This window comes from Spermophilus citellus (assembly GCF_964194105.1).
Source record: "Spermophilus citellus genome assembly, chromosome: 10".
Classification (NCBI taxonomy): domain Eukaryota; kingdom Metazoa; phylum Chordata; class Mammalia; order Rodentia; family Sciuridae; genus Spermophilus; species Spermophilus citellus.
Window position 1 is genome coordinate 36,116,103 of NC_138197.1, and position 22,187 is coordinate 36,138,289.

Sequence of the window (22,187 nt, forward strand, 5' to 3'; positions counted from 1 at the left end):
TAACGTTATAACTTGCTCGATGGGCAACCCTGTTTCTTATTTGATTATGTGATAATGAGCTCTATTGTCAATACTTGATCTATCCTCTCTGTTCCTTTTTAGTTATTACTGTCTTCAGTAATAAATCTTTGATTTTAATGTTGCCAATTTCAAGTGAATTATTTTGCTCTCTCTGAAGTTATGGAACTCCATAGTAATGTAAACAACATGCTATATGTGTCTTCATGTATTATCCATCCATCCTAGAAAATAAGTGTTAAGGGCTTGATGATAGTAAATCCAGTATGTGTATGCAGTTAGATACCCTGATCCAGAATAGAGCTCTAACATAGTGTCAAAAGAGGTTGTTTTAGTAAAGAGTCTTCCAACTGGGCCCCACCTCTTCTTTGATGGGCTTTGTCCAATTTAGAAGTTGTGATATACAGAGTTTCCAAGGCCAACATGCCTATCCTAAAACTCCTCTGTTTACAAACTAGAACTTTGAGCAAAATAGGTATACTGTCTGTGATTAGTTACTTCCTGACAAATGGGACAATTAGATCCCTGATGCTATGAGGTGGTTGTGGGAATTAAATATAATAGTGTATGGAAAGTGCTTGGTACTTTGAAATGCACAAGAAATATCACTTTTGGTATTATTTTTTCCACTCTTGGTTGGATCCCTTTGCTGCATCTTATCTTTCTTAAAACATTTTGTGTTTTTTACAGTGCCTTTTTTTTTCTTTTCATTTCTTTCTTTTTTTTTTTTTTTTTTTGTATTGGGGGTAGGGGCTTGGTTTCACCATAGTAATATGCTTTAGAAGAAAATCATCACAGGTGGACTCTCCAACAAAAATAAATAAAGAGAAAAACAGGAGATACACACCAATTTTAATTTCTTATTCAACTCTGCGTTTGATTTGTTCTCTAAAATGCTGATCCTGATATTTGCGCTTGTACTTGGACTCTCAATACCATGTTGATTTCATCATACTAGTATGGGATAAGTTTTTAATTTTATTTTTCACAGTAACAATAACCAAATCATTCAGAAATATTAACCAAAATACATTACTCAAACCATTTTCAGAGAAGATTCGGGGCCCAGTTGGAAGACTCTTTAATGAAACAACCTCTTCTGATACTGTTAGAGCTCTATTCTGGACCAGGGTGTCTAACTGAGTGCACATACTTGATTTACCTCCAGTTTGGACATAAACAAGAAAACATATTAAATTTTTCCTCCCCCCTCTCCAATTCAAAACAATTATTCACCACTATCTGCTTGATAATGGGTTGTTTGCAAAATCCAAAAGCAAAAGAACGCAATGCAGAAATCTTTTTGAGATATTGATTTCAATCCCTTAGATACACACCCAAAAGTGAGATTGTTGGATTGTATGATAAGTCTATTTTTAGTTTTTCATACTGTTTTCCACAGTGACTATGCTAATTTATATTCTTTCCAACAGTGTAAAAATTCTTCCTTTTCTTCATATCCACATCAACACATTATATTTTATCTTTTGGATAATAGCATTCTAACAGTTGAGGTTATATTTCATGTGGTTTCAATTTGCATACTCCTGATGATTGGTGATGATGAACATTTTTTCATATACCTGTTGGTCATCTGTATGTCTTTTTTGCAGCATTATTCACAATAGCTAAGATATGGAAGCAATCTAAGTGTCCATCAACAGATTAATAGAAAAAGAAAATTTGATATGTGTGTGTGTGTGTGTGTGTGTGTAATTCACATACCCCTTCTCCTAGTTAAATGCCTCATTTTATACACACACACACACACACACACACACACACACACAATGGAATAATATTCAGCTTTAGAAAAAGGAAAATCTGTTACTTGTGACAATATGGACAAACCTGGAAAACATTATGCTAAGTGAAATAAGCAAAGCACAGAAAGATACTGTTCTGTGGAACCTAGACAAGTTGAACTCATAGAATGAAGGTAGAATGATTGTCGCCAGGGACTGTGAGTGGTAGGAAATGAGAAGGTTATGGTCAAAGAGCATAAAATTTCAGATTTTATCTGTAGAAAATGTTTAGAGGTCTATTGAACCAGAAATTAGTATGAAGACGTTGAATATGTTAATTATCATGATTTAATCATTTCATGATACGTGTGTATGTGTATGTATAACAAAACACCATATTGAAACCCTAAAATATATATAACATTTTTTTGTCAGCTTAAAATGTGAAAACAAACCAACCACAAGAGAAGATATGAAACAATAAGAAAAATCTGGATATTATTATTTTCCATCAGTGTTAGACACTGACTGATAATTTTACAAAATGAGGCTCTAACTAGGAGAAAGGGGTGTGTGAATTAAAGATGTCATAATATGGAATATTAATCTTGCCAGGGATTCTCACTGAAAGAGGTCTTTATTCCCCATAGTAGAGAAGAATAAAAACAATACGATTTCAAAATACAATGATTTTGTGTCACTTTTAGTGTATATATGACTAATTAATAAATGTGTGTGGGAGTAAAATAAGGTGTTAATACCTCGGCAGACCTTCAAGGAGCTACTGCTGTGGTTGCCTGCATATGTGGTTGGAAACCATTGTTCTATGGTGAGTTGTTGACGTCTTGGGTTTCTTATTCTGAAATAGCCAAAGACTTGTAGAAAATAGGTCACTCTTTGTTGGCCAAAGCTTGGGCAGCTTTATTAAGGACCAGCAAAATGGTTCTGAAGCTCCTAGCAAGGGAATATAAGAGAAAATTTCTACATCATAAAACTCTGTGGTCTTTGATTCTGCTATTGAAACTTAAACATCAAAGGAAAGAGACAAAGGGAGACAAGTAAATGTCTGAACAAAGATTGGGGACAATTTATGACAGAGAACTAGAGATCAATAATCAAATCTGTAGTTACATATTAGGCTCAAGAACAGTCAAACCACCCATTTGTAACCAATACCCTTATTCACCCACCGTCAATCAGTTTATGACATATCAAGCTCTAGAAACCAAAACCAGATATAGTCAGAAATAAAATGAGAAAAGGTCTCATTAATCATGAAACTCAATTTAACTGAAGGAACCCATACTCTGACAGAGTAATAATTCAGTTTTAACTTCATTTAACTATAACATGGTGATATTAATCGTCCTTGATGCTTACTGTGTGGCAGAATTTTTGTTAAGCATTTGGACTAATTAGTTCATATAACCATTTTTATAATGCAGTGAGTAAATCTTATCACTGCCTACATTTACAAGTAAGGCCACTGAGGATTGTCAACTAATGTACTCAGTTTCACCTAGCCAGCAATTGGAAGAGCTAACTGCCTAAGAGGTTTACCCAAACCAGGTAAATAAACAGAAAGCAATATGCATAATTACATGAAAATATAATTTCTTTTTACCTCAATTATTCCAGTAGTATTATAACTCTCTGTTTGAATTTATCTATATAAACAAGTATGAATGCATTGCATGTACATTGATTATTCCATCAGTAGATTCTGTACATGTGTTTATCTGTGTTCTATCTGTCCTCATGGAGCCAAAAATATAGATTTTGATGTCTGTTTAAATATGTTAATTTTCACTGCAAAAATAGTTCAGGGAGTTTTATTATGCTTTTTTATGTGCCTTAAAAATTTCCTAGTTTCTCTCTTGCCATGTTTTCTGTCCCATAAGGAACACATATTTATTTTAACGCTAACCATCTCTCCCTTTGTATATTTAAGAATTTATGATACTTTTTAAACCTAATACCTAAAACTTTCTTGGACAGACTTAATGTAGTATTTTGCATATTTTTTAGATTTACAATACTTATTTATTATTCTTTTTTTATTCTTTGCTTCACCTTCACATTTTCTTTCTTTTATCTGTTTCATTGAATCTAAGGTATGTTGTTTTCACATTTTAACATCTATGATATCAGGATACATCTTAAAATATACGGAGTCTTACCATTACTGTTGGCTAAGAGGCAGTTGAGATCTGCTTATTTCTGACTTTGATTCTGACGGGTGACAGTGGCAATGCAGAGTAGTAATAATGATAGTGTACATTGTTGGTCCTTCACTTAAAAGTCAACAGATGATTTTAGTATCATTAGCAAATGGAATAGAATTTTCTAATCCTGTATTTTATCCTAAAATTTCTACAATCTTTTCTTTTTCTACAAGACTTTCAAAGACAACGTCTATAGAACTTTCACAGAGCAAATAATATCCAGCATAGAATTTCACTAATGAGCATCAGAAGTTAGAGACATTAGGGGATACTTTCCTAAGAAATATTATGTGGCCATTGTTCTTAATGGCACAGAGGGCAGTATTGTGTCAAAACAATTCTGATGACAGTACATGTTGTTTACTGACATTTATAAACTTCAGATTTTTTAATATGTGTTTTGTATGAAATTATATTTAAATATACTTTCTTATTGATGGTTGTACATTTTTTTTTTCATTTGAACCATGTGCTTAGTTGGAACATCATTATCTATTACAATAGATTTTAACTCTTTCACACCTGAAAATACCATTTTTGAGTTTCATTTGCATCTACAATTATATCATATATAATAAAGTATACATGACTGACAAAATATACTTTATCTAGCCATGAACAAAGTGCATGTGTTTTCAAGTATGGGACCATTGGCATCAGCATAAAATTGGGAAAGATTTTAAATTAGGCATTAAGATAGGAAAGGGGAGTTGGTATTATCCCTTGTATTACACAATTGAGGAAGTCCTTGATTCTGCTATATCATGAGGACTTTACTTCACGAGATATTTTCTGAAAGAAAAAAATTACAAAATTAAACCAAAAAATTTAAAAAAATGTTTTGAATTAGAAACAAAAGCCCAATAATAGTAGTTAACATGTTTTCTCATTTAATCTCTAGAAGAATTCTTTGATGAGAGTACTTTTATTCTCTTTATTTTTACAGATTAAGGAATAAATCATAGAGTTAAGCTGGACTAAGAATGCAAAAATTATAAATGGCACAGTCGAACTAATATACTGACTTAATGTGATACCAAACATGTGCTTTTAGCCATAATATCAAAATGCCTCCAACAAAATTAAAGATAGGAATTCTTTAGAAGCAGTGTACGAAATCTTGGGCAATTCATTAATTTTTTAAAAATTTGTTGATAAGCAACCTTGACAAATCTTGACAAGAAAAAGTGTGAAATTATTTCACACTTGACTTTTTACAAAGCATAACAAGTTCCTTCTCACATTCACCACACATTTGCAGTGAAGATGACCTGAGGGCTGTGGTTATACCTTTCATGCAGGAAAAGTCCATTTAGTTTGAACTTGTCAAGCCCAGGGATGGAAGAAGGTCAAGGCAGCTTGTAATATGTTTCTTAACTCAACTGCTCCCTTTGTAGTTTTGTCTCAGTACAAAGGAGATGCTATCACTCTGGCTTTGTAGATCTCAACTTTAAGGAAGTGAGTAGTGTGGTCCTTCTGTTTGCTGTAAGGCAGACTAACTTTGATATATATATATATATATATATATATATATATATATATATATATATATATATATATAGTCTACCATGCTAAGATTCCTCAGGAATTAAATTGTCCTGTGTTCCTGTCTTTATACCTGTTCTGGTGCATTAGGCTGTCAACCTAATAAGAAGCATTTATATCTCAAGTTCTCTCTCAAGTCTTATTGAATCTTAAGATGGTGATGGTAACTTTTTTGATTTCTCTTTTTGGGGAGAGTACGTTTATGAATGGGGTTGGAAACTAGGAAAGGATGAGCAAAAGAAAAAGCTCCCCTGGGTTGTTTTGCTTACAAACATCTGACAAACTAAAGGCCTCCAGAGCCTTTCAGAAATTCATACCATTTCCATTAAAGATCCTGCCCTGTCAATTGCAGCAGATGGATGGAACTGAAGGTCATTATGTTAAATGAAATAAGACACGTGGAAAGACAAATACCACATATTCTCATTTGTGAAAACTAAAAAGAATCACATAGATGAATGGAATAAAACTGTTCATAGAGTCCAGGAAATGAAGAGGGGGATTGTGGAGGGAATGAAGTTCAAAAAGGGGCACCACAACACAGAGAGAAGGAATTCTGTTTTTCTGTAGCATAGAAGGGCACATATTGATTTAAATAATCTATACTTCCAAATGACTAGAAAAGTATGAAATTCCCAACACATGAAAATGTTTAATGTTTGAAGAGATGGAAGTGCTTATTATCTTAATTTGATTATTATATATTTTGTACATGTATTGAGTTACCAAAATGTATGCTAAGGCCCAGCTCGGTAGTGCATGCCTGTGATCCCAGGGGCTCCGGAGGCTGAGATAGGAGAATTGTGAGTTCAAAACCAGCCTCAGCAATTTAGCAAGGTACTAAGCAACTCAGTGAGACCCTGTCTCTAAATAAAATACAAAATGGGGCTGAGGATGTGGCTCAATGATCCAGTGCCCCTGGGTTTAATCCCCGGTTCAAAAAAGAAAATGTACATTAAGATGCACAAATATTATGTCTCAAAAAATAATTTTACTATCTCGGTTTGTCCATCTGGGGTCTGTAACTAGATAAAGAGAAAGGAATATTTGCTCCTGAGTCACTTTATCTGAAACTTACCTTTTGACATAGATAAAGTTTGGTTATTAATATATCAGTTAATTTTGAAACAGTCTGTATTTTTACTTTGTTTTTGTAATATCCTTCTGATTATTAACTTCCATTATATGTTGAGGCAAATTAGTGCAAAGTAGTCTCAAAAACAGATAATGCATTGAAATGAATTATTTATTAGGGTAATGTAAATGGTCTTAGGTCTATATCAGGTGCTTTAGTTTATATTACTGAATGTCTCCAAAGGCCTGTGTATTAAAGATCTGATCCCTGGCTTGGTATAATCCCTGGCTTGGTATAATTGGCTGGTAGTGGAGACTTCAAGAAGTGGGGTCTTATGAGAAGTGTTAGGTCTTGGTAGTATGCCCTCAAAGGAGATAGAAGGACTCCAGTCCTTTTCTCTCCCTGACTATCACCAGGAGGTTAATATATTTTTGCTCCATTAAATGCCTCTTCCTCATCATTATGTACCTTCTCACCTCAGCCCCCAAAGTGATGGGGCCAATCAGCCATGGACTGAAACGTCTGAAAAATGTAAAAAAAAAAAAAAAAAAAAAAACAAAGAAAAACTTTCTTCTTTGCAAGATTATTTTTCTCAAGTATTTTGATACAGTAAAGAAAAGCTAACACACTGGGAGAAAGTCTTATAAAGAAAGGATCATTGAAAGAGCTTTAACTGAACTCACAGTTACAAGTGCCATGTTTCATTAAGTTACTATCACCAACACCTTATTTAATATGGTAAAAAGTTTGTATTTGGGATCTCTATCACCCCATAAACCTGAGTTTAAATATAGTACCTCTTGATCCTTACCACCATTGTATTCATAGAAATAAGATGTGGAGAAAGATTATTAATTCTTATGACTTGAGATTTTGGTAATAGTTTAAAAGGCAACAGAGTATGAGTTTTGATCAAAATAAACAAAACACTTCCAAACAACAGATTTTTAAATTTATTTTGCTATTTTAAGAAAACTACATATGGCCCAAAGAGCCTCTGCATATTAGAACATTATGAAACTATTCTAAGAATGGTGATTACCTTTCTTACTTCTCATAACTATTTGTACTCTTTCTGAATGTCATTAATAATAAAAGTGTTCTTTTCTTTGGTTTTCTTTATATACCTAATATATCTCTAGATGTATAATCACATTTAATTTATTGGGTCATTTTTATAAGTTTATATGTATGTGTACAAATAATACCATTCATATTTTTAGGAGGAAAGTATATAATACACTGGACAAATGTGAGTTTTTTTCAAAACCATTATAACAGAGAAAAATAAAAATGAGAATATGAAGTGTGCATCAGTAAGAAAGAAAGAGCACAAGTCAGCAATATGTTTCTATGATTGAGCCACATACATCTTCTTATAATCTCTCTTTCAAAATACAAAAAATTAATGGTTTATTAATGATGTATTTATCCTTAATTCTACAAAGACAACATACCTGTTTTTCAGTAAATAAATACTATTCCTGAAAGTTGCAGCAAATTAATTTGCTGTATTGTAGATTATTGAAGTGAATAGACTTACTCTGGTTACTGTAATTGAAAAGACACCAGATTCTCCAATCATAAGAAATTAATTTCTCTATGCTTATCATGGCTTGAAATGAAATACATTACTTTGCTTGGCTTCCAAGCAGTGCTCTCACCTATATTGTGGCTGTGAAGTTCCTGTAGTTAACTATCAAATGTGACCCAACAAGCACGTTTTTTCTACTGGGATTGACAGTTTCTATTTCTGCTCTAATTTACCAGGTCCTGCCTCCTCCTCACTTTCCCACATATTAAATTTTTAGTTCAAGTTTCTGAAATTTCCTCCTCATTTCAGGTACGTTTAACCTTTTCTACTTCATTCATAATTTTCCCTCCTTCAACTTTTAAAACAAACAATCACTAGGAAATTTTTAGGGGAGACTCTGTATGTTTTTAGACATTTTAACTTTAAAAACTGCAGTTTATTTTCTGGCTTTAAGTTATCAAAGTTTTGCTTTCTTTGACTCTTTTCTTCCCAATCTTTGCTGCATGTCTAGTAGTTTTTCTTAGTAAAAGCTTGGAAAGTTGAGTCAGATATTATTTTTTTTTTTTTTTTAGAGTGAGAGAGGAGAGAGAGAGAGAGAGAGAGAGAGAATTTTTTTTTTAATATTTATTTATTTATTTTTTAGTTCTCGGCGGACACAACATCTTTGTTGGTATGTGGTGCTGAGGATCGAACCCGGGCCGCACGCATGCCAGGCGAGCGCGCTACCGCTTGAGCCACACCCCCAGCCCCGAGTCAGATATTATTATTATTATTTCTTTTTTGTAACCACTGAGCCATACATATCTCCAGCTCTTTTTAAAATATTTTATTTAGAGGCAGGGTCAAAGTTTCTTAGGGCCTCCCTAAATTGCTGAGGCTGGCTTTGAACGCATGATCTTTCTGCCTCAGCCTCCCAAGCTGCTGAGATAACAAGCGTGTACCATCACACCTGGCAAGTAAGGTATTTTAAAGTCTGACAAATAATAGACTTTGTCCTGATCAGTGCTTTGCCAGTTTTGATGCCGAAAACCAATTTTAATAAATATTTATAACCAAAAATTCTTCAAACTTTGAAACTTATATGTTTTGGTATTTAGTCTGTCTTAATTACTTTTTTATAATTAAATTCCTTATTTACTTATTCAAAATAAAGAAGATTTTTTTATAAAATAAAGAAATAAACTAGTAAATCAACAGACTGTCTACATCAATAGGGTATATGTCATGTTGTGCATGTAAGAATGTCATAATGAATCTCTCTAGTATGTTTAATTGTAACGCACTAATAACAAAATTTTTTAAAAAAGACTAAACATGTAGTTATTCCACAACCCGTGAATTTCATTTCTGGGCATTTATCTGTATTAAGAATTGTAATGCAAAAAAAAAAAAGAGTATATTTATAATGGCATAATTTGGTGTGAACATACTTTATATACAGAGTTATAAAAAATTATGCTGTATATGTGTAATAAGGAGTGTAATGCATTCCACTATTGTGGTGTATTTAAAAAATAAATTAAAACAACAAAAAAGAAAACTAAAAAAATAATATGTACATAAATAACTATAAAAATCAACACATAAAAATAAATCCTAAAATAATATGAAAGAAAGATGCTTTGTCCAATATTTATTAATTATGAAATGCAAATATTAACCTCATGCTTTAATCATAAATTGTGAAATGTTTACTAGGGAGTACAAATAATAAAATTAATGCTTTTATTTTATTTAAATTACAATGATGCTAGAGAGGGATAGGCTTAGAATTTTTGGAAATAAAATCATTGCAGATCTATAATTGTGTTTTCAATCCTTTGTTAATGGCATTAATTTTATCTATAAAAAGTAACAGGCATCTCTATTCTTCAACACAAATATTAAAAAATATTTACCCCTGTTTTTATTATAAGATACCTTTCCAAATTACAGAGTGACATATCAATATTTGCATTCTTTATTTCACAGTTTTTTTCCTATATGAAAATGAATGAGGAGCCTACAACTTTTACTACGCTGAATGAGAATTATCAGCAGAAACACACAATGAAAAACGGTATGAAGACTAAATTAAGTTTGAACAAATTGCCATTCATCAGGAAAAAGGTAAAAGACCATAAACTTTATTAAAAAAACACAATAACATGGCAAGCAATATCATTAACAAAGGTAAAATATTATATTTAATAAACATATACAGAATGAAAATTATGTAGTAATCTGTGTAATGTATTGGGGAGATACAAAAATATAGCAAAAAATTTTTCCAAATCTAATTAGGAAATGCAAGTAAAATATTGAGTATTGACAATGTAGATTATGACAAAGGCCAAATGGTCAATATTATAAATAAATTGAAAGATAATCTGTATAGTTTAGACATTTCATTGCTTAGGTGAGAGTTCCTTTAGACATGAATGGAAGGATAAAATTTGAATAAGTCAAAAAAGTTGGAAATTCTCTTGCTACAGACTTCAAGGTATCAAAGTGTGGAAAAAATTATGGGGCACAGCTGCTTGAGAGGCTGAACTTAAGAAAGTTGTTTTGAGGCCTGAGAATTTTACTGTGCAAGAAGTCAACATATAATTGGACTGGATTGACTTCTGTGTCAGAGGGTGGTATGCAGCTGATACTTGATTGTTCCATATTCTTGAAACAAATAAAAGACACACGTATTTATTTCAAATTTGGATCGCAAATTGCATATAGCAACAACAAAGTTAACCCCTATTTAAGATTTAATGCAGCTAATGTAATGGGAAGTTGCATTTAAGTCTTGTTTCTGGAACTCTGCATCTGATTGCAGCCAGCTTATGTTTTTCAGACCTAATGATCTGGGAAAGATATGAAGGATTAGAAGTAAGCTGGCAAGCTTTTGAAATAGTAGAAGCCAATTTCTTGTGGCTATAAAAATTAGGTTGCCAAGATTTCCTTGGAGTATTTTTTACAAAAACATACATGAGTTTTTGGTAATAAAATTCAAAGTGTTTAGCTTTTAAGGGAAAAAAAGCATAATTTATAGTTATTTGTTGATTGAATAATACATGTTTATTAAAGAAAATGTTAAAAGTAGAGTAAACATTTTAGAAGTCCCCTATGATACTGTTTTCTGCTTATAAGGATTTGGAGTGTATATTCTGTATATGTTACTTTCCACATTAAGTAGAAATATAAAGAAACTTTTCATATACAAAACTTTTTCATGTACTGTATGACTTTATTTATATCAAGTTCAAATCAAGAAAAAATATTTAGTGGCAATGGAAATAAGGATAATGGTTACATTTTGACCCTATGGATGCTGATAATATTCTGTTTCGAATAGAATTGTAGTTGTACAATTATATGCTTGTGATAGAGTCATATTTTGTGTCTTCTAAACTTCATATATTCATTAAGAAAAAGAAAGAAAATAAAGTATAAATTTTGTATAGCTGTCTTGGAAAGCTATGATTATTAGTTGCAAGTTTTTTTCTTAGTAACTCATGGAGGCATTTGTGTGTGTGTGTGTGTGTGTGTGTGTGTGTGTGTGTGAGAGAGAGAGAGAGAGAGAGAGAGAGAGAGAGAGAGAGAGTCCTTTATTATATTTTAACACTTTTATGAATTAGGGTCTATCTCTGGGACATCTTTTTCAATTCTCTCACTTTAAAAATCAATCTTGCTAATTAAGTCTATTTGCTGTTAATCAAAAGTAGAATGAGACTTTTAATTAAGTTTCAGAATTCTATTATTTTTACTTGCCTATTTTCCAAACTATTCCAGACTACTAATCAAGTTCCCAAAATTCTGTTTTTTTTAATATTGTGTTTTATTTTATTTACTCATATAATTTGAGAATAGCTGGCATGTTTATAGTAATTTTTCTAGTTATAAAATTTGTTATATAAATTGTTTTTTATCTGGCTTTTTATTAAATTATTTTTATGTATCACAGATCAGGTTGCTGTGTTTCTACCTTGTGGCAAGATTAAGGGCCATTTCTCAAATTCCTAAATTTGAATGCTTAAATATGTGGTCCTTGCATGGCTGCTCTGAGTCCTGATGGAAACACATAGGAGATGCAGCCTCAAGGAGATGCCAGGAAAGAATGCCTTCAATTTTCCATCCTAAATAATTTGGTAAAAAAATAATCATGCCAAGTCATAAATATCTAGCTAGTTTGGTTAAACTTGTATGCCAAGATGCTTCCTTCATCTAAAGTCCTACTTTGTTTCATGCTTAGTTCTCCAAAGATGGGGATATTCTCAGTGAGGAGTACCTTTAAGATCTTGCTTTCTGCCATGGCAGAGAAGAAAGTGAAGTGATTCAATAGAAATTCCAGTAGTTTAAAATCTACAGAGATTATCAACCCAAGAAAATCTCAAGGAAAATGAAAAAAGCTTTTGACACTTTACCTACATAGAAACTCCATTTTTTAAGTCTTTTGATCTTTGTTCTCATTTCCCATAAGGACAGATGGCATAATGGTGAATCTCTGAAAAAAGAATTAAGGTGACAAAAAAATAGGAGAATTTGATAAAAGATAAAATAATTGTCAAATGCATTGGAGAATCAAGGTGAAGATGCAGATTTTAGATGTGAATGAGCACTAGCTGTTCAACATCTCTCATCAGGTATTTGCAATACAGATGCAGGAAGAGGGATACTAGAATTCAGTTCTTAAGTGTTAACTTAGCAAATGTTGTAGAAAGTGAGTACTCAGTGGAGGCTGCATCTCATACTTGTGTCCCTGTTCCTGGGTATTATCCTTCATAACACATTGTACACTTTCATATATGTTCACTGAGTTAAGGAAAGGAGGAAGTGTGGAAGGGAAAAAATAAATAAGTGGTACTTATTCAACTTCCTAATTTAGAATGTAGCCACTTTTACTTTTTTATTTTTTAATATATGACAGCAGAATGCCTTACAATTCTTATTACACATATAGAGCATAATTTTTCATATCTCTGGTTGTATACAAAGTATATTCACACCAATTCATGTCCTTATACATGTACTTTGGATAATAATGATCATCACATTCCACCATCATTTATAACCCTATGCCCCCTGCCTTTCCCTCCACCCCCTTTTCCCTATCTAGAGTTCGTCTATTCCTCCCATGCTCCCTCTCCATATCCCACTATGAATCAGACTCCCTATATCAAAGAAAACATTTGGCATTTGTTTTTTGGGGATTGGCTAACTTCACTTAGCATTATCTTTTCCAACGCCATCCATTTACCTGAAAATGCCATGATTTTATTCTCTTTTAGTGCTGAGTAATATTCCATTGTGTATATATGCCACATTTTTTTTTATCCATTCATCTATTTGAAGGGCATCTAGGTTGGTTCCACAGTTTAGCTATTGTGAACTGTGCTGCTATAAACATTGAAGTGGCTGTGTCCCTGTAGTATGCTGTTTTTAAGTCCTTTGTGTATAGAACCAGGAGAGGGATAGTGGGTCATTCATTGGTGGTTCCATTCCCAATTTTCCAAGGAATCTTCCATACTACTTTCCATATTGGCTGCACCAATTTGCAGTCCCAGCAGCAGTGTATGAGTGTACCTTTTCCCCCACATCCTCTCCAACACTTATTGTTGTTTGTCTTCATAATAGCCATTCTGACTGGAGTGAGATGAAATCTTAGAGTGGTTTTGATTTACATTTCTCTAATTGCTAGCGATGATGAACATTTTTTCATATATTTGTTGACTGATTGTATATCATCTTCTGAGAAGTGTCTGTTCAGGTCCTTGGCTCATTTATTGATTGGGTTATTTGTTTTTTTTTTTTTTTGTGTGTGTGTGTGTGTGTGTTTGTGTGTGTGTGTGTGCTTAGCTTTTTGAGTTCTTTAAATATCCTAGAGATGAGTTCTCTATCTGATGTGTGAGGGGTAAAGATTTGCTCCCAAGATGTAGGCTCTCTAGTCACCTCACAGATTGTTTCTTTTGCTAAGAAGAAACTTTTTAGTTTGAGTCCATCAAGAATTAAAATCAAGAACCACTTTTACTTTTTGTATAGGAAAGAACTCAGTGCTTAAATGAATCATTTCTCATTTTGGTTTCATAAAGTTTTCTTGCTCAATTTTTTTTCCTTTTCTTAGGTGGAGAGAAATAATAAAGAGGAGTATTTGGAGCTAGAATTTATGAATTAAGGACTGTACTCTGCCATTAATTTTTTTGCTTCCATTATTTCATTATATAAATTGTGAATTATTTGCTCATATTTTGTTATGATATTTATATTTCTTTTATGGATTGCTTGCTGGTGTCCAGCCCTAGCGAGGTCCAGGGAGTCCTGAAGGTTGAGTGGCGTCAGCAAAAAGATGAGACAGGAGTTATTTCGTTGGAGCAATCTCCAGAGAGAGAGAGCTCTAATGCACTTTCTCTGGTTCATCTTTTATTACAATTTTTCTCATCATTATAGATTCAGAATATGTCATTGATTATACAATTTCAAAACTTTGCCAAGACATAACATTTCCTTAACCATAATTAGGGGTATAGAAAAATGTAACATCAATTTACAGTTTTCCAGGATGTGACTTTTTAGTTATCAATCATTAATAAAATGCATCACTAATTTACATTTTTTCAGATTTTCCCAAGATATACTATTAACTAATGCCAAACTACGTAACCAGACTCTAAATCTCCTAATCTATCATTAACCTTTAAGTTTTAAAGTACACCTGCACTTTTATTTCTAATCTAAAATTCCCATCTAAAAAGTCCCCTTAAGTCTTACACTTAAAATATCCTAAAATTTATAAGCCATTCTTAAAACATATCAGAAACCCATACAGCTAAAAACTTAAGAATTCTAAACCCAAGAATCTAAATAGACTAATATTTCTAACATTATTCTAAAACTATGTCTTATAAAGCTACTTTAATTAATTCCTAAATTTATTCTCATAATACTGTTTGAGCTACTTTCTCAAAGAGTTTCTTTGTTTCTCAGTCAAGGTGCACTAGTTTTATATCTTTATAATCTTTCTCAATAAAAAATAAGTTCTAAACATCAGTCCATTTTCCACCAATATTAAGTATGCTCATCATAAATCCCTATGTGAAGTAAAAAAGGGTTTATAGAAATGAAAAGAATGTATCCTTATATGTCTTGACTTTCCTAAGTGTATAACATAATTTTCCTTAATCAAGAATGAAACTACATATGGTAAGTTTTGTATAATGATTAGGTTTTCTAAAAGGCTGGAAATATGGGCTTGGGTTCTAGTTGAATTTAATCAATGTGGTGCCTAAAATTCTTGTGACCTTTCAGAGAATGATTGCTGTCCATTATCAATTTTGTCCTCAATGTGCTGAGATAGTAGAGCAGCTTTCTACTTTGTCCTTGACATGCTGAGGGGTAGTAGAACAGCCTTCAAGGCATGAACTACCTATTATGTTCTAACCATCTGAAATTTAATTTGGTTTGGCATTTAACATACTCATGCCTCCTGTCAAGAACATGAGCATGAAAATGAAAAGTCCCAATTACATAAAAAAGAGTCTCATGGTTTCGGTTTCCCACCAACCAGCACTGCTTTGCCAGCATTCAACCTCACTGTGGCCTTGTCAAGACAGTGGGAGAGTGGCTTTGCCAGCACTTATTTTCACTATGACCTTGTCAAGACAGTGAGAGGGGGGTCACCTTCACCAATTGCTCAGCACTGTTTTTATATCAAGAGTCTGCATCTGATTTTGTTTCTTCTAGGGGGTTGCTCACCTTTTCCATGGAGGCTTATTTCTTGTGTGCTTGGTGTCATGTTCCTTCTCCTGATGGTTGCAACCATTGCAGTGGCTTTTTTTACTGCAAACTGTGAGTAACCAGAGAGTCCTCTAAATTGTCTTCCCTTGGAAGCATTATTTCTTTCATATAATATGATAAGAAGAAACTAGGTTCACAATTTTACCTCATCAAAATTCTACCTTGACTGGGGTGGTAGTTCAGTGGTAGAGCATTTTCCTGGGATGTGCCAGGCCTTCCTTAGGCTCAATTCCCAGCATCAAGCGGGGGTGGGGACAAAAAACTTACCTTTAAATTTTCTTTAAAATTTTTGACTTATGCTTATAGAATATAGACTTTCATTATTTCATTTTGATGTATTAATTTAAAGGAAGATCTAAATATGATATTGACTATTTTTGTAGCATTTTCTGAAAGAACATCTTCCTCAATGCAACAAAAAGGTAGGCAATGATTTTATAGCTTGACTTCTTATACTGATTTAAGAAGAAAATACTTTTATTATTTGTATTAGTTCCATAAACATAGAGCCTTTATAGCAAGGTACTACAATATGTACTTACAGAAGTTATAAAATGTAGACCCCCAAGCAACTTTATGAGATAGAGGTTTATGTAACTTTCAAATAAATTCATTTGAGAAATTCTTGTGAGATCTCATAGGTTTACAGGGTCATAAAATTAAATAACATAAGAACAAAGTTTTGAAAAGGCAGAATTTATGTTGAAAGGTCAAAATTTCAGCCAAAAAATTTAATCTGGTGATGTAACATGAAGGTATTTCAGTCTCTAAATGCTATAATGACATAGAGGTAAGAAAACTAATGGTTCAGCTATTTTTATCATCTTTACATAAGATTCCTATGCTATCATAAAGTGTATTTTTATAAGGTGTGTTTTTAACAAATAATAAACAAAATCAGAGTTTGTGTATCTTCTCAGTGCAATGACAAAGAATCTTTGCCTAGGACCTTGCTGTCATCCTTGTCCAAAGAATTGGGTCTGGTTCCGATGCAGTTGTTATTACTTCTCCAAGGAACAGTTATCTTGGAGGGAGAGTCAAAATGTCTGCTTATCTCTAAATTCCAGCCTCCTAAAGATAAACAGAGATGAGATGGTGAGTTTTTACCGAGTGTCATAATAATATGAGAGAGATTGATTAACTAGATTGAACTGAGGAATCTTTAACATTTGCCCAAATTCAGCACTAGACCAATAGCTTATCTTTTGTTTCCATTTTCACATGCAAAATATAGGTCTATGTGTTGGGTAAAAAAAGAGAAAAATATTTTGAAATAATATTTGATATTATCTTTATAAAAAAAATACAAATAATAAATCCAGAGAGAGCCAGATATTATAAGGAATATCTCAATCAAAGAAAAGGAACCTGGTATATCCCAGCACTAATAGGGTATAGCCTTTGTAGCTCCAAATCTAATACCATTGTGTGACCAGTACATCCGAATCTGGAACACTATGTGAGAAGATGGAGAATGGGTCCTAAATGTGCATCAGCATTGAAGTAAAGCTCCCATTGTGTCAGTTTTCCTAATAGAGAAGATCCTTTTTATTATGCACCCAAAGAGGTAGATAATGGGGGTAAAATTAATCTCCAAGAAATCTGTGATGGTTTTGTTCTTTTAAAAAGCTCACTCCTTTCTTCTTCAAACCAACACTATTATTTTTACTCAAAAAAAATTTATTTATTTTCTATATCTCCCATAAAATGAGGTTGTTGTGTTTTTCACTGCTACTCATCAGCATCTAAAATAGTCTTGTACTACAGGATACATTAATGATTTTGTGGGCTGGAGGAATTGAATAAATATACATATGATGTTGAATTTTTTTAAAGGTTCTTTCGTGCAGTTGATGAAAAAATAATAATTTGTGTATTTTTTTTCTTACCACCAGAATTTCTTCTCTTTGAACTCTTTCTTTTGGATTGGAGCCTACTATAATGACATTTTCCATCAGTGGGTATGGGAAAATCATTCAGCTCTGCCCCCTTATTTGTAAGTATCTATCTGACATAAAGGGCTTACTTTAAGTATAATGTTCGCCTCAAGGAACAACTGCATTTATCAAAAAGAACATTAATGAAAGATACCTGGGCCTTAATTTCAAGGACATTTGAGGAACAGAGGAAAGAAACAGTGATTTGAAACCAATCTTATATACAGAATTGTAGATTCTAGAAGTAACTAACATTTAATTCCTTAATCTGCTCTCCCTGAGAATCTTTCTTATAAACCACATTCGTTTTCTAGTGCTTCCATAACCAAGTACCACAGACTGGGTGGTATAAACGGAGGATCCATACTCTCTCAGAGGCTGACATCAAGATGTCAGCAGGTTGTTTTCTTCTGAGGTCTCTCTTCCTTGACTTTCAGATAGCCATCTTCTCCCTATATCTTTGCACTATGCCCAGGTTTCCTTCTCTTGTGACACCAGTCATATTGAATTAGGGCTCATCATAATTATTTCATTTTACATCACCCATTCAAAGACCCTATCTCCAAACTTTCTGAGGATCTGAACATTTGAGTTTTGGGGAAATGCAGTTCAATCCATAATACACTGCCCTCTGACTCCCCAAACTTTCCATCTTTCTCATATGCAAAATACATTCTCAACAACTCCAAAGGTCTTAAATCATTTCAGCATCAACTTTAAGTCTACAATCTCATCTAACTCTCATCAAAATCAGAGCTGGTACATGACTCATTCTGTGGCAAAATTCCTCTCCTGCTGAGAATTTAGGAAACCAAATAATTTATTGTATCTTAGGACATAGGGATGGGACAAATATAGGACAAATACTTCCATTCCAAAAGGAAAAATCAGACAGAATAAAGGGGTCATAATGAATCCCAAGTAAGTCTGAAATTTATTAGGGAAAAGTCTATTAAATTTTAAGATTCAAGAATAATTCTTTTTGGTTCAGTGCAGTATTCTATCCTCTGGCCCCACCAGAATGGTGGCCGTGAACCCTTGACCCTCCATCGTGGTATCCTAGACTGATGTAGTTGAGGAGATGGCCCTTCCCTTTGAAACTGAGGCAGTTTCCCTTTCTCTGGAGCCAGGGAGGAGATAGCCCACTCCTGGGCCTGTTCCTCTATAATTTATCAACTTTTCAATTTACTAAAATTTTACTTGTTTGTGCCACTAAGTGACAGAAATTAAATTTTGTTAAATTACATAAAAATCGTAATTTTAAAATTTGCATAAAACAAAAGTTGTATATTCCCTTTGAGATTGTATAGAATTCCATTATAACTGTGATATTTCTTCTGTTTTAGGTTTCAACTTCCTGGACCTCAAATGCAACAAACCTGTCTATCTTACAAATCAAAAGAAATTTATTTTTCTGAACCATGTAAAGAGAAACAAGGCTACATTTGTAAGAAGCACCTTATTTATCCTACAATGTCATAGGAGAGATGAAAGTTACTTTTTTTAATCCCATGTCCTGACAGTGCTGCCAAGCTTTATAGAAAAAATAATGTAAATTTATATCTTTGATATAATAAAAATTATATCTATACAAATGCATTCCAGTGTCACTAAAGTATACAATAATTTTGTTGAGCAGATAGTTTTATTTACATGACTTTTCATGAAATAACACTGATAGTATTTAGGAGAATATTCATTTTATGAAACTTATGATTTCTGAATTAAACAGTGAGATAAGGCCCCTGAGATAAGGTTAGAATTGAATAGTAAAGATCCTATGTTATATATAGTTATATGATTGTCACTATCATTGTACATCCTGTGTGTGTGTATGTGTGTGTACATACATGCATGGCCTATAAAATTATTAAAATTTAGTGTTAAGCAATAGCAAAGATTTTATATGGAAAGAAAAACTGTATGATTACAAAAGAAATAGAATGGTTTCATAAATTTTGCAGATTCGTTTTTCATCTTATTACAATATAAATGTCCAATTAGAACAACAATCTTTTTAGATATCTCTAGGCACATGGAGATAACTAGAGACACAAGCACAAATTTGAGTGATACAGAAGGCTTTGGTTAAAATCCCAATTGTAAAATTTCTATTTCTTTAAATTGTTCTGTTAGATAAGCATCTTTAAAAGATATGAAATAAACAATTATTTACTTCAATTTAATCATTTTGATGGTTTTAGAGTTACTAAAATAATAAGGATAACAATTTGGCACTTATATTTTCTTCATTTCTCTAAACTTCTGTGGCTTCTATACATACTGACATAGTAACCATCCTTCTTTGTTATTCCATAAGACTGGTAAAATTATATTAACAGGAAAAATATGTATTTTACTAGTGCATCTATTCTACTTCAACAGAAATAATGTGATCAAGACACAAGAATCAGATATTGTACCTAGGCTTAGTGCAAAGTATTAGCTATTTCCCCTTCACCATACCTAATTTACTAGATATGGCAGCACTCAGAAGAAAATCCCAGGTAAAAAGGATCTCATGGAAAATAATTCTAGTATGTACCATCCAATCAATGCTTTATGGCCCTCATGTTATTTTTCTTTGACTTTTCTTCTTCTTTCTTATTCTTTTGGTGGATAAATATCATCATGGTTATGATTTTTGGTGATGTCTACTGTGGTCACACTTGCTGGAATGGTAACACAAATATTACAGCTAAAGCGATAGTGATTGGCCACATCCATACTTGTGAACTTTACTTTTGGTCCCCTTCTTTCCTCTCTGAGCTACATCCTCTGCTCCTTGGTCAGATACAATGCTTTGATTCCCAATATCGTTTGCAGTGGCATCTTGTTTGTCAAACATGATATTCCTTCTGCCCACTATCCTCTACTTTGTCCCCAAGATTATACAGTCACATCAAAGCTAGTGTAGGTGTGAACTTTTACTTCGAGTGGCAGTGACTCTGTGTTTGGAAATATTCTGTTGTGTACAGGGTGATGTGTCAGCCACACCTGTTATACACGTGGAGTATACTGAGCTGGCGACTGGTCTCACAGGAACAGTAGGCCAGGATCATATCAGAATCCAGAGATTTCCCCTAATCTCTCCACTTACTGTAACTAATAAATTACTGTAACTAATAAATTATGGTCTCTGTTCCATAAGTATGTATATATGTGTGTATCTACATATGTATGCTCATTTATTAATTTACCCCTTCATTTAATGCATTCACATATTCATTCTTTAAAAAATAATTACTTTGAAAGTCACTGGAGCTTAGCACAATTTGAAGATTATGAATATAAAAGAAAATAAGAAGGATCAAATCCTGGCTATCCTGTTACTTTTTCTGGCAGGCCTAACAGAGATAGATAACCACCAGACAAGCACTGTGGCAGAGTCAGTGTTCAATAGTATGTATTTATATTTTCCTTTTGTCTTCCCCTTTTCTAGACACATGGAGCTGTAGTGATAGAAATTCAATTTTGTTGCACAATAGAGGTTGCAGCAATTTGTTAATTTGAGCATGCTTATGCCTTATTGTGTGCTTGTTTTAGATGCTAGGCCTGCCATAACTGTGTAAAGCTTTGCTTTATAATAAATATAGCTAGATTTTGTAATGATTAAAAGCCTTGGAGTGAGATGGTATCTTAGAGTAGTTTTAATTTGTATTTCTCTGATTGCTACAGATGATGAACATTTTTTCATATATTTGTTGATTGATTGTATATCCTCTTCTGAGAAGTGTCTGTTCAGCCACATCAATCTTTATAGCAGCACAATTCACAATAGCTAGACTGTGGAGCCAACCTAGATGCCCTTCAATGGATGAATGGATTAAAAAATGTGGCATATATACACAATGGAATATTACTCAGCACTAAAAAATAATAAGATCATGGCATTTGCAGGGAAATGGATGACATTAGAGCAGATTATGCTAAGTGAGGTTAGCCAATCCCCAAAAAACAAATTCTGAATGTCTTCTCTGATATAAGGGGGGTATCTCAAAATGGAGTAGGGAGGAAGAGCATGGGAAGAAGATTATCTTTACATAGGGAAGAAGGATGGGAGGGAAAGGAAGGGAGAAAGGGAATTGCATGGATGGTGGAAGGAGACCCTCATTGGAAGGATAGTAGAATGAAAGAGACATTATTAGTACTGTGTATATATATGTGAATGCATGACCAATGTGATTCTGCAACCTGTATAATCAGAAAAATGAGGTATTATATCCCATCTATTTCAAATGTATGATATGTCAAGGTCATTGTACTGTCATGGGTAACTAATTAAAACAAATTTAAAAAAAAAAAACTTTAAAAAAAAGCCTTGTAGAGACTACACCTAAAGTA

At 33.0% G+C, this 22,187-nt stretch overlaps 1 protein-coding gene across 3 annotated transcripts in view; it reads left to right on the plus strand.

Moving 5' to 3' along the window:
• LOC308658450 (killer cell lectin-like receptor subfamily E member 1) overlaps positions 1-20,064 on the plus strand; it is a 34,375-nt gene extending 14,311 nt beyond the window's left edge. For 2 of the 3 annotated variants that reach the window (XM_081311147.1, XM_081311148.1), the window contains 7 exons: positions 8,379-8,455; positions 10,114-10,201; positions 15,853-15,957; positions 16,290-16,328; positions 16,853-17,001; positions 17,802-17,902; positions 19,190-20,063. In XM_081311147.1, the coding sequence (XP_081167273.1) occupies positions 10,126-10,201; positions 15,853-15,957; positions 16,290-16,328; positions 16,853-17,001; positions 17,802-17,902; positions 19,190-19,325 (606 nt within the window). In that variant the 5' untranslated portion in view covers positions 8,379-8,455; positions 10,114-10,125 and the 3' untranslated portion in view covers positions 19,326-20,063. Of the gene's footprint in view, positions 1-8,378; positions 8,456-10,113; positions 10,202-15,852; positions 15,958-16,289; positions 16,329-16,852; positions 17,002-17,801; positions 17,903-19,189 lie in introns of all 3 variants that reach the window. The other variant, XM_081311146.1, reaches the window with a different exon arrangement.
• Positions 20,065-22,187: the final 2,123 nt, after the last annotated feature.